General features: G+C 35.4%; 3 protein-coding genes across 3 annotated transcripts; 1 reads left to right on the plus strand and 2 right to left on the minus strand.

The window, feature by feature from the left end:
• Positions 1-420: 420 nt before the first annotated feature.
• On the minus strand, positions 421-2,920 carry LOC113502132 (putative serine protease K12H4.7). The gene has a single exon (XM_026883515.1). The coding sequence runs from the start codon at positions 2,881-2,883 to the stop codon at positions 1,438-1,440; it is 1,446 nt and encodes a 481-aa protein (XP_026739316.1). The 5' UTR covers positions 2,884-2,920; the 3' UTR covers positions 421-1,437.
• Positions 2,921-3,807: 887 nt separating this feature from the next.
• Positions 3,808-7,593, plus strand: LOC113501819 (intraflagellar transport protein 74 homolog). Its single transcript, XM_026883095.1, has 11 exons — positions 3,808-4,010; positions 4,537-4,663; positions 4,928-5,165; positions 5,361-5,557; positions 5,749-5,925; positions 6,001-6,126; positions 6,218-6,319; positions 6,442-6,747; positions 6,823-6,937; positions 7,084-7,193; positions 7,354-7,593. The coding sequence occupies exons 1-11, from the start codon at positions 3,904-3,906 to the stop codon at positions 7,564-7,566; spliced, it is 1,818 nt and encodes a 605-aa protein (XP_026738896.1). The 5' UTR covers positions 3,808-3,903; the 3' UTR covers positions 7,567-7,593.
• A 524-nt stretch (positions 7,594-8,117) lies between these two features.
• LOC113501818 (leucine-rich PPR motif-containing protein, mitochondrial-like) lies at positions 8,118-16,921 on the minus strand. The gene is made up of 17 exons (XM_026883093.1): positions 16,718-16,921; positions 16,293-16,640; positions 15,709-15,865; positions 15,297-15,406; positions 14,813-15,044; positions 14,226-14,432; positions 13,812-14,025; positions 13,151-13,363; positions 12,592-12,812; positions 12,260-12,436; positions 11,761-11,919; positions 11,073-11,287; positions 10,559-10,732; positions 9,934-10,156; positions 9,436-9,658; positions 8,879-9,107; positions 8,118-8,174 (listed from the first exon to the last, which is right to left on the minus strand). The coding sequence occupies exons 1-16, from the start codon at positions 16,843-16,845 to the stop codon at positions 8,929-8,931; spliced, it is 3,180 nt and encodes a 1,059-aa protein (XP_026738894.1). The 5' UTR covers positions 16,846-16,921; the 3' UTR covers positions 8,118-8,174; positions 8,879-8,928.
• Between the last annotated feature and the right edge of the window lie 44 nt (positions 16,922-16,965).

Raw genomic sequence — 16,965 nt, forward strand, 5'->3', positions numbered from 1 at the left:
TCTTCAAGAATATTACAGCGTTCGTTAGATTCGTGGTATCACTTACACTTGCTATATGAGTGGTATCTCTTCAGGCAATAATGCGTTTTATTTATTGGGATTAAAAACCGAAATACCTTAACAGCATTACATTATTGCCTAAAACATTTCGAATTTGTGAATACCTGTTATTTGAATGTAAATTGCATATTTTAACCATATTATTCAATTTGACAAGGTATGTTATATTAAAACTGATTTTAGTTTAAAAAATACTTTTGTAAATATATTTTTTTCTTTAATATGTAAGGTCCGAATATAATTTCCTGACATATTTCTCCAATACTCAATTATTTTATGTAGTTACGTACAATGTTGACAATTTAAATGTAATTTATTGTCACAATTAATCTAAGATTTTATTATTTTTGTATATTTAGATATATTTTTTGTATTTGTAGCACATTTAGTGTTATAGTATTTGTATTTCATAATTTTAAAATAATATTCTTGAAAGGAATTTGCTTGAAGCATTCCTTTTACCGGATTTTATTTTAAAAGCTTCTAAAACTGATATGTAGCTGAAAATATAATCGGAGGTGCTGCACAGGTTACCATATTGTATCTTATGCATTATTGTAGATAATTATAACGATACTGTTTAGATGAGAATATTTAAAACACTGCAAAATTATCGATTTTTCTCGATCACAAATGTTGATAAAGGAAAATGATCACGATGAAAAACTATTTGAGTGTCGTCTGATTTCAAATACGAATTTAAATCTGATTCTTTCTCCAATGGCTACTTACACTACAACAACTACGAATGCCATTTTCACAAATAAAAAAAACACAATTCACATTTCAAAAATTGTCATAAAGAAATGTATGACTGTTATAGAAGTCTGTTTTTAATTAAACAATTCCAGCATTTCATTCGCACACTGGTGTGTGTCCCGTCAGTTATCAATAATATCAATATATTCGAGCACAATGTAATATACGCTGCTAATACGAATTTAAGTAACATAATATCGACATCCACTTGTATTGTATAGCATTGGGTGTTGGTTATCGAGTAACCTATCATAAGGAAGACCGTTTATGAGTAAATATACAATTATTTTAATAAAACATTTGTTTCATTGCCATTGCTTTAATAATACACTCAAAGACTAAACTAAAATATTTAAGTAATTACTTGATGTAACAGTAACAGTGTACTCACGCGTATTTATTGGGAGAGGAAACCATATTACTTAATTGCTAATGTGCCGGAACCCCGCAAATTCCTTTAGAACGTACTACTTACGTAGTTAGTTTTCATCTTTGCACTGGCTGGAGACTTGTAAAGTCCATATTATCGTATTGCTCGTTTCCACAAACCACGGGCTGATGCTGTTACATCAAATAATTCAGAATCTGCCTGATAGATAATAAAATGAATGGTTAATTCTATGGCTTTTTATATTCCCCAGCTCCAATCCATCTTTTTATCAAATATTTGATATACTTCCTGGCTTCTTTCAATTCCTCTGGATCCTTAGCTCTATCAGAAAACAAGTCTCTACAATGTGAAGATAGTGGTATTATCTTGGCCGGTGCTTCATAAGAAACATCTTCAAGAACTCCTAATTTGTGGTATGGATCCAAGTCACCATTAACAAAAACGACTTGAGTAACGTTAGGTTTTAACCCTCCATACATATTGTTAGCTCTCTCTATACCTTCATCAATTCTTTTTTCATCGAAATCATCACCGTATGTTTTAGTGCACAAACTATAGAACAAGTCTACGAAAACATTATTTGTAAACGGTTGATTATCAGAATTAGTAGTGGGAAAGTAGCCGAATTCAGTACAAGTTTGGTATGTCCAAGCCATAATCCAGTCTACTTGTCTCATGTTTTCAATCATATCATCGAAATCGTAGTCAAAACAATTATTTTTCTCGTTCCACAAGTCACTGTCATCATCTTTTGCGGAAAACACTTTTGACGTATTCGTCAAATCTTCACAAAAACCTTTAATGCTTTCAGGGCTGCCGTACTGAGCTTCATACATAAATTCGGAAGTCTTATCCAGGAAAAACAATTGTTTATTCTCTGATTTATTCATATCTGTACTTTCACATATTTGTTCTTCTTCTTTAAGCTGTTCAATACCGGCACTAGTTTTGAATAACTCATCGTATCTATTAAATATTTCTTTTATTTTCTCAAAGCAGCCTGGAGTACCGTGTTGTTCGAAATCTTCACTAACATTTTCTAGATATTCGTAGAAATCCTTTTTGGCTAGAACTGGCGCACTGCTAGCGATTGCGGCGTCTACCAAGTTAGGGTACAGTAGTCTCATCCAAGCTGCCAAGTTCCCTGCATAGGAACCTCCAACTACGACTACTTTAGATTCGTTATACTTCGGTGACATCTTAATTGCCCTTAATAGTTTCGCGAAATCAGCAAGTGCTTGTCGGGAACTGAGGTACGCCAAGTTTTCTGTAGTCAAATCCTTGAAAGGTTTACTTTTTCCGTAATACCTGTGTTCTGCTAAATACATAGCTCCCTTTGTTTCTTTAGCCAATTCATACAAAATTCCAGTTTGTAGAAACACACGACTGGCTGGACCTTCACCGTTGATAAACAAATAAATTGGACCTTTACGTTTCCAATAATCTAGTCTTTCAAAATATCTCATGTGCCAAGCTCGAGTTTCGTTTTGATCGAAATGATCCAACGGTTGCCGAATCCATTTGGATGAGATCGGAGAGGAGTCGAAGGCGCCAAATGTGGAATTCAGTTCTTTTAGAAAAAATCTATATCCATTTCCGAGGCCGTATAATCCGAATGCATCGGAAAAGTAGAAGCACGAAGAGAGAATAATGTTCAATTCGACAAAGTGCATGGTGACTGTTCTACTACTCTCGCCATACTGTCTTCTAACTGCGTTGGAATCGCTCTATAGTTAGTAAATTCGTGTGAAATTCCAGTTATTTGGGACGAACGTAATACTCTGACATATTTAGAAGCTTTCTGCGTATGTCACATGCGGGTACTTTATCATAATGTTTTAATTTACAGCGCCTAGCAATTATCAGTCATCGGTAAGTAATTTGAATATCTACAAACTAAGCATTTGATAAGTAGACATGTAATGACATGAGTTTTTATAGCGAGCTAGATTTAAGGACTCAAATAGCTATTTATTTTAAATGAGCTTGCATAGCTCATTTCGAAATTACCTTGAAAGTAAAATCAAAAAGAGCAAGACTACTTATACACGTTAGCAATGCTAAGAAATAACAGAAAAATTGATAGCTCTACCTCAATCGGTCATATAACAACGAAATATGTAAAACTACCCGTTATCAGCGGCTCTGCTGTTAAAAATAATCCTACGAGAACGTGTAATCGGGATAAATATACCTACCAATTTCCGTCCAATCCTACATTCAGTGCTTTTTACGTAAAAGTATTCCAAACATCCATCCATACTTACTTTCGCGTTTATAATATTAGCCAGGATGAACGTTCTTACTAAAAGTGCATCGATTTACATTAAACCATTGCTACAAACACATATCTGTGGTATTAAATGAAATATTTTTTGGAAAAGGAATAACCTCAGTCCTTACATTAAGCAAATTTTACACTATTTCTGCTCTTTTTTATTCCTCATGAAATTTCGGACGATCTATGAAAAAACGACTGTTAGAAAAAAGAGGTTTTACTAAGTAGAAATTGGGTAATGTAAAAAGTAAAAAGCGATCATATTCATTCAATAATGTGAAAACACTGGCCATCAGACAACGCTTGACAACACCTCGTTGCCATAGCAACCGTCAAACAACAATTCTAATGCGCCTGTCGACAATTCTAAACACTTCGATAATTGTGTGAAAAAAATAATTAGTTGACGTTACTTATGGATTATTCAGAGGGCAGTGCGGGGGCAAAGAGGTCGGACGCGATTCGACCAGTGTCCAGACGTGGGTATAGAGAATATACCAACACAGGCTCTGCTGTTTCTAGGTAAGTAAAGTGAAGCATTTTCTTTATTTTATTTGGAGACATTGTTTAAATATTGTGTTAAGTGGTATTATATTAAATTGTGTGGGTGAGCAGTGTTTCGTACAGGTGTGGTAAAGTGAGATCTATTCGTTTATCGTTTATCTATGTATAGAAATATGTATGTATTGCGGTTGTCAGACATTAATCAATGTGAATCCTAAAGACGAGAATTCATTTTTTATCGTGTATTTGTGTGATTTGGGAAAATACGCGCTAAACAAGTTAAAATGAGAAGCTTAATAAAAAAAAAAATATATATTAATTGAAGAAAATATTTCTAGACTACCAAGCTACTCTTTCAATACATTTTTTATTAAGTTTTAGTATTTTGTTCTAAACTTTATGCAAGATTTTTTATTAGACTATCGGAGGAACCTTTAAAATTAACGTTATTAAATCATTACCATCACCATTACTGACCATCATCATTTGAAACCGACTGACGTGATCGTTTTTCATCATTTAATCATCAAACATGATATTTTAGAAGCAGCACGATGAGACCAACTTCAGCATACCGAGGCAATACGGCGTCGCGGCTCTCGACAGCCGGGTTCGGTCCCGCGCCCCCAACGGCTAGCCGGCAGCCTACTGCTATGACTGGTTTCTCCATGGTAAGTTGACCTTAGAAGAGATTTGTGAAATCCCTTATCCGTTTTGGTCAATACAAACATACCTAGCGCGTATCACTATATATACCTATTCTATTCTCTTAATTGTTATGGGATTTACATGTTTATGGTTACGTACGCAAAAAAAAAGCCGGGTTTTTTCAAAATTATCACAGCCTTTGGGCTTGATATTGAAGTCGAATGAAGTTCTTATATTTTCTGGACTTACAAGGACTGATATCTGTAGCTCTTATATTATTTTTCCAGATTGACAGACCGATAACCCAGCAAGGTATATCAGGTCTTAGAACAGGCACAGCTCGAGGCTTCCGCACTCGACAACTGCAGGACAAGAGGTACTGGGAAGAGCTGATGCAGGTCAAAGTACGGGAGATGAAGGCAGAAATAGCTAGACTCAGTGAACAGGCAGACGCGGGAGAAAGAGAGAGATCCGCTAAGAAGCACTACGAGAAAAGAGTTAGAGAGTTGGCTTTGGAATTGACTGGTATGTTTTACGCGGTCAAAACAGTAAGTAGGTACCTAATCGGGACAATAGATTTTGGATATAAATAATTTGTAACAATTTTTGAGATCTATATCTTATCTGAGTTTCCTCAACATAATCATTTTGTTCGAATATACGTATGTCGTATAGTTTGGTATATGTGCGAAAAGTACATAACATAACTATTTATTCTAGATTTACAAGGTCGTCTGGCAGACTATAACACAGCCATAAGAATCGCTAATGGTGAGGCATCTAAACAATCCGTGGAAGAGCAAACTCGAGACCTGGAGGCGAGCAATCAAAAGATGCAAGAAGAAGTAGAACAGGTGTTTATGGAGAAACAGAGGAAAGAGAACCAGCTCAGGCAGCTGCGAGAACAGATGGACAAGGTAATTCTTAGGAAACCCAAGTTCTTGATGAGACATAACATGATTAGCCGCGATAAAGGTCATATGATTTGCAATAGACTCAGTTCAGGCACCACTTTTATTCGTAGCACACTTCGACTTGAAAATTTACATAAAATGGTCTCATCGTCATCATCAAAAAAGATCACTAATCCAGTTAAAATATTTAACAGGAGCAATCCACGATTACAAAACTACTAGGAGAAATGACTCAGGAGCAAAAAGATGAGTACAATGAATTGGAAGCTACTGCCACTGCACTGAGGGAAGAGGTGGAACAGGCGAGAACACAGATAGACCATCTCAATAGAGAGAAGGAAGAGTTCACTAAGGAAATATCTGGATTTCAGGTAAGCCTCTTTCAAGGATTTGAAAATCATGATGTCTAGCATAAGATAAATAGCAACAAAAATAATATTTTTCAGATAAAAGTACATCTGTTAGAATTAAACAGGCGACTAGTTGCAGCTGAAGAAAAACGTGATAACATTAAGAATGAGTTAAACAATCGTTTGGATCCTCAAGAAGAAAGGGAGAAACTATTGAGCCAGGTAATTAGATAATGCATAAAAAAGCAAATACATAAAATGTACCTTATATCTAGATCAAAGAATTTTCTCTCGACTTACGATTTTGTTTTAGGTTCGCGAAGATAATGCTGCTATTGCTTCATTGGACAGTAACACCGCTAACTTAAAGGAACAAATCAAAAAGGTGCAGGAGCTTATTGAACAGGCGGAACAGGTACAGATTCTGTGGATCATTCTTTCTTAAAATGAATCTGACATGACGATAACTTCTTCAAGTAATTGATTTTATTTAAGAAAGTAATCTAGCAACCAAAACCATTGTGTTCTCTTTTGCAGGATTTAGAAGAAGGTAACTCTGAGCGTCACCAAAAGTACCGCGAACTAAAGAAGCGTGAAGAAACCATGGACACCTTCATGGGAACGTACGATGAAAACCTAAGGAAGGAACAAGAAAAAATAGACCAACTGGAAAAAGACATCGTATTCTCCTTAGAACATAGTAGCTCGAACATCGACTTGGATTTGAGTGAAATTGATTCGTTGAAACAGAAAGAAGGGTACACCTCCCAATATGATGATAGCAAGAAGTCTATAGATACGTTGACTAAAGACTATGAGAGGTTTCAGAGTAATTTGAAAAAGGTAAACGCCAATCAGAGCCATTGTTCTTATAGATCCAGTCAGAAACAATCTAGCATCTGTATTTAACCATTTCAGGCGGAAGCAACCCGAGAACGTCTAGCAACAGAACTGCAGACCTTACCAGAAAAGACGAAAGTAATGAAAGAAGAATTGCTAACACTTTCTGATCTGGAAAAACTGCGAGATGAAGGTATATTCAATGTCAGCTTAGACATAAGACAAGTCACTTTTCTCCCCTAACGGTTATTTGTTGGCTGTAACATAAAATATGGTCAAGATGATTATGATTTGTGATATTTACGGAAAAATAACGTTTGTTTCTCTGTATTGTATCAGGTGAAGAACAGAAGAAGGCTTTAGAAACCGAACTTCAGCAACTCAGGGAGAAACTGATTCCCACTGAAAGCGCTGTCATAGAAGCTACAGGGAAGTTGAAAAAATTACAGGTAACTAACTGCCTTTATTACTACTACAAACGGGAGAAACAATCCGAAATGCTTCGCCCTACCAAGGGACAGATCAGGCTACAACTTTCAAAGCAGTAAACCCCTATAGGCTGAGTTGATTGATTGACTTATGGCCTGACTCTGTAACTTCAACTTTCAGGCCAGTCTTGACGGAAACGAAATGTATGCAAAACTAAACGGATTGGAGGAGGAACTAGCACAATTAGAAAACAGGAAAACTGTGCTTGAAGAGGACATTGCGTCTATAACTTTGAAGGCAGATTACGCACCGTTAAAGAAGCAAGCGATGGACGAATTAAATACTTTGAACAAGAAAATTATAGAAGATCTGATCAGTGTTAAGTCTTATTGATTGGTTTAATTAAAATATCTAATGTAATTTTGTTTTTTTTCTTAAGATATATTTTATTTGCTTCTGTGGAGAACTAAAGTTGATGAACAACATATGTCGATTGGGGACAACACCTTTAAGTAAAGAAGACCATTATTTTCCAGATTTTAGAATATTACGCATTCATTAAATTTGAAATAAAAACACCTATTCAAGACATTCATTTTTAATTCCATAATTTAATATCACAGATGAATTTAAATAATGTAGGCAACATACATACAAACTAGTCAATTTACTTACAAACTAATTGAAGTAGAACGGCTAATACAGATTTACAAGCATGTTTGTCAACAAGCAAAAACAGACTTTACACGTAAGTCATAAAGTTCAGTTTGGTAGTATATGGAGGCATTTTAACTACGAATATATTTACATTTTAACAGTCAATCAAGAAAACAGAATTTTTGAACCATTCTTGCCAAAAACTACATTGAACAAAAATCTAAACTCAAAATGGATCAACTGTGTATGTGCTATTTTTCAACATAAAACTTTAGACATTTTTTTTCTTACATACACAGTTTACAAGACAGAGCACTTTCAATTCAATACAATAACAATTTAAGGTCCGTATTACAGAAGGCTACTCAAGTCCTAATCTCTGTTTAAAACTAGTTTTGAGTTGAGATTTCATTTTAGAACGCTCCTCAAGCATAGATTCGGTGATCATAGTTCAGCTGAGTGTAGATCTTATTCTAAATCATTACTCAGTTCTAGATTACTACTTAAGTACAGATTTGATCTGTGAATACTCAAGTGTGGTCGACACCGCGCTTGAGCAGAGATTTCCCTTTGAGTTAAGCAAATAATTGTGTTGTAATAGAAATAATGGATATTTTTGAAAAGTTTGATTATTACGATAATTTATTTAACGATATTTATTAAACGTTAACGTTACGCAACGTTATTTAAGAATAATTTATTTAAGATTTTTAAATAAAACCTACAGTTAAAAAGCTTAATCGTCTTTAAATCACAATATAATTATTAATTCGGTTTGAAACTAAATTCTTATTTTGCGTATGTTGAACCAGAATTTCGGGAAAGATAAATTTGTAAACGAAGACCGTCTGATTCATAGACAAGACATATTCTCTGCTTTGAATCGATTGATGATTTGACGCGATTTGAATCTCGATTCAGCTGAGTGAAGTTTGAATAATGTTCTGAAATAAGAATGACCCTCAAGTGCAGATTCAATATTTAAACTATGTTCAGGTGATTTAAGATCAAACTGGACTTGAGTAGCCTTCTGTAATACGGACCTTAGACTGCATTTCATAAATCACGTTAACATAATTTCACACAGTATATAAGTTCTTAAGAATTGACTTTCGTAACTTGTTTATTGACTAACATTGATAGTTCTGAAGGTACCTCCTTGTTGTTGGCTTGGATTAATGATATGAGAGTTTGTACGAACTTCTGTGAGGGGGTGATATCAGCTTCTTGCATCCTTGTGTATAGAGCTATGGCTTCGTTGTAATTATCGTCGCGTTCTGAAATAAAATGGTTAAGTAAGCTTTTCGGTAAAAAAAAAATATAGTTCATGTCACTTAACTAAATTTCTCGACAGCTATTAGGGACATAGTAATAGCTTCATAGTAGTAGAAGCTTCATCATAATAATAGACATAATATCGAGCTTAAGTGGTAGGTTGATTTTGCTGGTTATCATTGTTAGTGATAGTTTACAAGAGTTGCAAAATAGGCAAATGAAGCGAGCTTGTCCCATAAAAAGGACTCTCCCTATATCTACGATTGAGCATTTTCGGACACCATCGACTCGTACAGAAAAAACAGCACGAAAGCAAGAACATGTACTCACGATGCACATCCAGTATCAAGTCATATATCTCCGAAGTATCAACATGTCGCAGATCCCTCGCGCACTCCGCTAATGTCTCCAGCGCCTTCACTTTCTTCTCATCAGCGAAACGCTCGCAGCGCCGCACTATGGCATCTGGGTGGAACTTAACCGAAGGGTCTAAGAATAGCTTGCGGAGGGTCTTCTTGAATCCTGCCTCGGCTAGGGCTCCTATGATTGTTAGCTGGAAGGAGAAAATAAATATTAGTTACTGTTAGCCTTGGATGTTTTTTGATAGGCAGTTGAGTGATTGGAAGAGTATACCACTACACATATAGTTGTGAAAGTCGGTCCTGGTGGTGGGAAGGAGGTTTTCTCCATGCTTATTGTAATTTCAAAATCCTCATCTCTGTCTAATCGTCAACCAATCGTCGCTTTCGGGTATCTATTACCACAACTTTTCATTTATGCGTTACCAACTAAATTTCACACCTATTTATTCGTTATATAAATGTTTACCTGCACGTCGCCGGATCCATGAACCTTCTTGTTAGTATTGAGTACAGTTTGCGCCAACTTGTTATATCTTCCGTTAGTTTTCTCGTTAGTCAAGAACTTCTCTTCGGACTGACCGTCGCTCATGGTGCTAAGGATCTTACAAAGAAGTTCGTGTTTCAAAGGAGTCTTGTTGTACTTGTTGGCTAGACGGACGAACTCGTTGACTGCCTCTTGTATGTTGCCACTGAAGGAATGTAATTATAAGTGATAAATGATCCATTTCCTCATTGGTGTTAGTCATATCTCGCTTGATTGGTTAGGATACTAAATTAGAGTTTGAATAGGGCCAACTGTGCAGGAAATATTAGTATTAAAGTTAACATTTATAAACAACGAAAATCGCAACAAAAAAACCATTGCACATTTCCATCATCAAACGACCTAGACGCTAACATTACATAAGGTAGTCTCACCTAATATTTACAATGGTAAAAAAGAACACTATCAGATGTGGCTTAAAGTCATTACTCTCAAATGACATAGAAGAATGCGATCTATCATCTATCTATCATAGAAGAATCCAAAACTATCACAAAAAATTACCTACCACTATTCGACAAAATCATGTAAAACATAAATTACTAACTTCTTCAAATGCACTCGTATGAGCGGTCCCAGCATGACGTTACTAGGCTTGCAGTACTTGAAGTTGGTGAGCAGCTCGAACATGTTCCGCACGTCGACGTGAGTCCCGTGCGCCGCGGTCGCGTCCATCAGCCGCCAGCAGTTCATCGCGATACTGCGGCCGCCTACTATGTTCCTAAACGAACGAATAAGGGGGTATTAATGTTTTTACGGCCTCGAACAACTTGCATATTGTATTTGAAAGAGTTTAGAGTGAAAGCCCTGTGTATTATTTCAACTAAAAGATACCGCCGTCCGTACAACTATGTAATAAGTAAAATAGGTCAAAGCACAATTCGAAGTTCATGTAAATAGATTGGACGGGTCCTATACTTGTTTTATGGTAGCAAAAAACCGGAAATACTCGTTAAGGATGTTCCACGAGGTGGTAGTTAGACACTTGTTGTAAAATAAATTCCTGTAATGGACTCTTGCCATCTAAAGCTTATATAATCATAGTATACAGTAGTACATACCTTTTCTTAGACTGTTCAGTAATTAAATCGATAGCCTGATCGATTTTCTTCCGATACACCATTAACGTCGCGAAATCGATAACTTTGTACTCGTCTAGAGTGAAGTTAGGGGATGTTTTGTTCAGGTCTGCTAGCGCGATCTCAGCCAAGTCTAGCTCGCCGAGTTTAACGTGAAGATCGAATATGGCTGCTTTCATGCCAGCTGATAAGAATACCTGGAAATGGAAATTGTGAAATATTATGTGATGGATAGATAAGAACTAAAGCATGCTGTAGCTGCTTTTAAACGTCACTCGTTACAAAAATGATTTTTAGTTGTCGCGGGAGGTTTCCAGACATTTAAATCAAATTCACAAGCCATCCATTCTTAAGCCAAGAATTTAAAATCTTCTCAAAAGCTGGACCTGTTTTGGGGAAAAACCTGCGACACATTGCGAATAGCAATCCTAAACGTGGTGACTAGAGAGTATACCGCCACGTTTAAATAATATTATTATGGTTGTGGAAACGTGACAGCACACAGTACACGCCGTGAAACGGCATCTCCCTTATACCCATAATGACAATACTTAAAGTCAGTTAGAAAAGCCTAATGGTACAGGGGGATTCCCTGTACCATGAGGCTTTTCGAATGTCGTTTGTGTTGCAATGGTTTCAGGTTAGGTTCATACAAGTCATGTTAACTTACCCCTTCCCTCTGGCATCGCTCGGCGATTTCCCTCGCGGCTTGAAGGTTACCTTCCCTGCAGTATTGTTGGAGCAATCTTCGTAGTACTCCCCTTGTGTTCATACCCTTAGCTTCCAATTCGTGTAGATGCGCTTTTAAGTTCTCCTCGTTCATATGTTTCTGCAATATTTAAATTAAATTTAAATAAATAAATTGATAACATTTTGGAGCTTTTTAAGTAATGTATAATTTTAGCATTTTTTAAAATTGTTGAACATTCGCAGTATATTTAGGTTGATCAACAATGTTTTAATTTCTAAATTATTGGCAACATATTGTTGAAAGGATCTAAAGTTGGTATTCAGATTATGATTTTCACAATTATAGCAGCTAGCTTTTTAATCTTTATGATTTCATTTAATTTTACACTGACATACAAACACACATGGAACACATCCTCTGATTTCAATTTAAAACTATTGTATATAGCTACTTTAATATGAAAGTTAACACAACTTACGGGGTGCGGCAGCTGTTGATCGAACACATCGCCTTCGTCCACCAGCCGTTCATCCGTGATCCGTATAATGTAGTCCCGGAACAGATCTATCTTCTCCTGCCCGAATTTGTCCGGGAGACGAGAGAGACAGTAATCTGCTGCCACTGTTGATATCTTGACCGGTGAACTATTTAGTGCCTGAAAAGAAGTTTCAAAAAGTTCTTTTTGCTATAATCTGGATGTAAATCAATAATTTTAACACCGTTATTCTAGTTAATATCACTGATTTTAAAGTCACCCTAGGTATAAAGTGTCCAGTGGTATGACACAGAGATATATATAATTCAGCGTACCTTCAACAAATTAAGCATATCAGTCAGATCCTCCTTTATCTTCTTATGCACCATGAACTTGCACAGAAACCTGCCGACCCAGTCTTTATTCTTGTCAAGGGCTTTTATGGTCATATCCTCTAATGTATGTACAGTGGACTTGACGTCAGAACTTAATAGGTATCCCTTTACAAGGGGTATCAGCAGTTTTTGGTTGTCTATTTTGCCATGGAAGAGTTCACCTGAGCAGGTAAAAAACATATTAATATATACAAAAGGATTAAAAAAAGGGTTTTCAAATAAACTGGTTCGAACTACTTAAAATTAATATAATAGATAAATATAAAAGAAAGCAGTGGTTATTGGGCCAAGCAATGCACCTTGGGGCATACTTAATGAGACCAAAAAATATGAATCATTTCATTTTCACAACATTCATTTGAGACAATTTTTTCCAATAATAACTTTTCAGTCTTTCTTTTAAAATAAACTGTCTGTGTCAAAGCTTAAATGATCTAAACAAATTATAACTAACTAACCAAGTTGAAAGCCTTATTCAAAACTATTAGCAAATACTTACAGAGCTCGCTAGCCGCTCTAACTTGTCCAGTCTTGAGCAAAGTTTCCATCATGGGCGTCAACACTGTCCCCACATTCAGACCAGTTTCCAAGAACTTCTTCATAAGGTTCTGGGGCGATGTGAAGCTGACGTATGGAAGAGCGTATTCCATTATAGTTTCGTAGTCTGGTTTGACGTTCATTTGATGCATTGTTGTTAACGTATTCATTATTCCTGAAAATAAAAGAATAGTTTATTAAGGCCTGATTCGCACGGGAGCTTTTTTAAAAAGGAGCGCGTTAAAAAAGCGTTCATATAGAACAAAAGCATTTCCAAGTACTTGTTCATACGTCCGCGCTTTTAAAACGCGACGCTTTTTTTATCGAGTAGTGTTGCATTTTGAGCGCTGGGCGTTGGGCGCTAAAGGGAATAGTCGTATGAACATGTGCATTTTTTCTATTTGAACGCCTTTTTGACGCGCGTTAAAAAAGCTCCCTTGCGAATCAGGCCTTAAAGAACCAGCTACTAGGGGATATATAATTTGACATATTCTCCTATAGGATGTGATTGTTACTTACTGCCCTCATTGGAATTTTAAACGCGTAGTGATTATACGAGCGTCCTGAACCAGACTATATATTTATTTATCAGCTAAAATAATGGTTCGACTCATTTGTCATACCTTTCTCCCCATAAGTTTTAGAAGTTTGCAGTAAAATAGGCCAGAAGTAATGGGGTCGTATGGTGATTCCCATCTGCTGCATCCTTGTCATCAAGTCCAAGGCTAAAGGTACCTTGCCCAGTTGTAAGGCAGCTTCGCAAGCGTTTTGTAATGCGATAGGATTGCGACCAGAGGACATTAGTTCTTGTGTTATTAGACCTATGATGCTGGATGGCTGGAAACCATATAAATAATAATTATACCCATTGTTTGAAACCTAGTTTAGAATCACAAAATTACGATTTTACCATCAAAATATTTAATTACTATGATTCCTGTTATTCTGTTATTGTGAGTACCTTGGATATATTCTTGACACCAATATACAAATATTTTTTGTTAGTCCATGTAACAAGTTATGTTATAGATAATTACCATAGATGCCTTAACACAATCTCGAACAAGACTCCTTCCATGCAAGCCCTTATCATCTTTGGGTCCAAATGAAGGCAATGGCAGGGCTTTGTATATATCCAAAGCTGCTATGGGATGATTCTGATACACCAACAATGTAGTAACACTTTGCATGTATGGTGAAATTGATGGTGACTTTAAGAGTTCCTCAGGGAGATAATTAAGGACCTGTAATTAAAATTTTAAAGTTTGCACACTTATTCTGAACCTCTATCACACAAATTGGTCTTTTTTTCTCTTACTTACACATTTTCCTGTTCATAAAAGCAATAAACTACATAATTTTACCTTCAAAACGTCATTTCTATTAATTATGAGTAGACTATGGAAAGAAGAGTCTACATAAGCTTTTGTGAGACTAAGGCCCGATTTTTCAATCGTCAGATAACTTTTATTTGAGGAATAAATATGGCCATTTGACATATTTTCTATACAAAAGCTGTCAAAATGTCAATTATATTCGTCGAATAAAAGTTATCTGGCGATTGAAAAATCGGCCCTAAAGAAATCATAACTATATACTAATTGTAATATATAAAGATACATACAGTAGGTATAGGTTGATACTGGCCAGCATAAGCCAATGTCTTAACAATCTCCATAACATGTGCTTCAGTGAACTGCATGCCTAGTTCTTTAGCCTTTTCCATTTCCTCTAGAAGTGGTTTGGGTTTCTTGTTCCATGCCAGCGCTCTAACTGTTGCTGTGTACGTTTCGATAGATGGCGCCACATTGAGAGACTTCATCATTGTAAGTACTTCTTGAATGTTTTGGAAGTTTCTGGAAAATAATTATTTAATTTCACTAATTTCTATATAACTATAGGTTGTTGCATCTTGCAAAACTTGTTGTTCAGCCCATAACTTACTCTGCTGAATATAGGCTATATACAAACAGCCTGAAATTGCTTATATTGATGATCATGAGTATTCAATATAATAAGTCCATAAGATAAAATATCACATCTTAATATATGTATATCTTAAAATTAATACATAAATAGTAGTTTAATGCATTTTTTTGTTATCTTACCCAGCTTTTCCTTGACATATGATTAGAGAGTTGAATACACTTTCAGTTGCCGGAAGCCCTTGTGATTTCATATTTGATATTACTTCTGTTGCTTGGTTCAGATCACCAGCCTATAAAATTAGGAGTACAATAATTATCATTCCAATATACTTTACTGACATTTAAAAAAAAAACAATCATTTGTTTTGTATCAAAAATAATCATTTTATACTAAACAGGCATGATGAAGTTTGTTTAAAAAAAAACTAAATATGCAATCTTTGCTGAAGATTTAATGCAAATCATTGTGACTTGAGGACCTGAATTTTGAACATCAACCTTCCTGAGAAGTTGTCATATTTTTTGTGAAGAAGTAAAGTGGTTAAGTTAATATTTAGTTAAGAGCTTACACAAACAATTTTTTCAGTCTTACCTCTCCAAGAGCCCTCAATATCAGTTCATAAGTTGTGATTGTTGGTTTGACGGGTGCCATTTGACTGATAAAGTTACTGACGGTTATAGTCCTATTATTAGCTATGTATACTTTGAGCAGCTCATTGTAATGTTCCACTTCAAAGTTTGTGTGAGGTCTGCAAAGTTAACGCTAGATTAGTTGTTGAAAAAGATAGTGATTATTATTTATGCTAGGTTCTCAAAGTAAGACTTAGTGAGTTTTATGGTTCCAAATACCTTAGTAAAAAATTTAAAACACAACAGTTGCCATTAGGTATAAGCATAAGGGCTAAAATGCTATGTAAGAGTTAATTGACACTAATAGAAGATGGCAGCATCTCTATATTACAAATAGTATCGTATTTTACAAGTCACTAGAAGGTCTGTCATTCTAGTGACTTGTGATGTGACAATTGGAATTGTTCTGTAACGGGAATAACCAGACAGAACTAAACTAGTTTCGAGCTTCATCGAGTTTCGATAAATAATCAATAAGACCACTGAGAGTGAAGAGAAATAATTTTGAAATGTTGAATTAAATACAGATATAAAAATGAATCATACTTTATGGTATTCCACACCTCTTCCACCAGTTGCATCCTACACAGTGGAGACTCATCTGGTAACAGTTCACCGCAGCATCGAATCAATAACAATCCCTGTTTTTTAGTACTGAAGTTTAAATCTTTAACCTTGGCCAATACTCTCATAAAATCATTCTTATACACTCTGTTCTTTTGATATATGTCTGTGTTAAGGGCAGCTACGTATTTCTCTAGAACTGTTTCTGCGGATACAGCAGGCTTTTTAGTAGGTCGCTGATCTATTGCACCTTCTTGCGATATTTTAGGGGAATGTACTTTTTCCAAACTTTTTTCTACAACTCTTGAGTTTGAATTTGATGCTAATAGCCTGAAAGATTATATTATATTAATAAATACTAGTTTAACTTGGTTCATTTTAAATAAACATTTGCAATGAGTTCTAACCTATTTATTGGTAGATTAGGGAAATTACATAAACATGGAGTTATTACATGTTTATGACTTATTACTATATTATTTCGCAATAGGGCTCTCGAAGAACTTGCAATTTTTATATACTGTCGACTTAACATTTTTCCGTTTTATTCCAATAAAATTTTTATATTTTTCTGTTCCTAAAATCTTCTAAATGTCAATTTATACTACTGAATTTGACATAGCGAGAGGCTAGTTGCCACTTTAGAAAAAAATTG

The sequence above is a fragment of the Trichoplusia ni genome, chromosome 16, assembly GCF_003590095.1.
Source record: "Trichoplusia ni isolate ovarian cell line Hi5 chromosome 16, tn1, whole genome shotgun sequence".
Lineage (NCBI taxonomy): Eukaryota > Metazoa > Arthropoda > Insecta > Lepidoptera > Noctuidae > Trichoplusia > Trichoplusia ni.

Coding starts and splice junctions, on each gene's coding strand:
- LOC113501818 (XM_026883093.1), bottom strand. CDS start 16,845: ATGTTAAGTCGACAGTATATAAAAATTGCAAGTTCTTCGAGAGCCCTA. Junction 15,866..16,292: donor GAGGTGTGGAATACCATAAA/GTATGATTCATT, acceptor TTAACTTTGCAG/ACCTCACACAAACTTTGAAG. Junction 10,733..11,072: donor ACTGAACAGTCTAAGAAAAG/GTATGTACTACT, acceptor TCGTTCGTTTAG/GAACATAGTAGGCGGCCGCA.
- LOC113501819 (XM_026883095.1), top strand. CDS start 3,904: ATGGATTATTCAGAGGGCAGTGCGGGGGCAAAGAGGTCGGACGCGATT. Junction 5,926..6,000: donor AGGAAATATCTGGATTTCAG/GTAAGCCTCTTT, acceptor AATATTTTTCAG/ATAAAAGTACATCTGTTAGA. Junction 6,748..6,822: donor TTCAGAGTAATTTGAAAAAG/GTAAACGCCAAT, acceptor TAACCATTTCAG/GCGGAAGCAACCCGAGAACG.
- LOC113502132 (XM_026883515.1), bottom strand. CDS start 2,883: ATGCACTTTGTCGAATTGAACATTATTCTCTCTTCGTGCTTCTACTTT.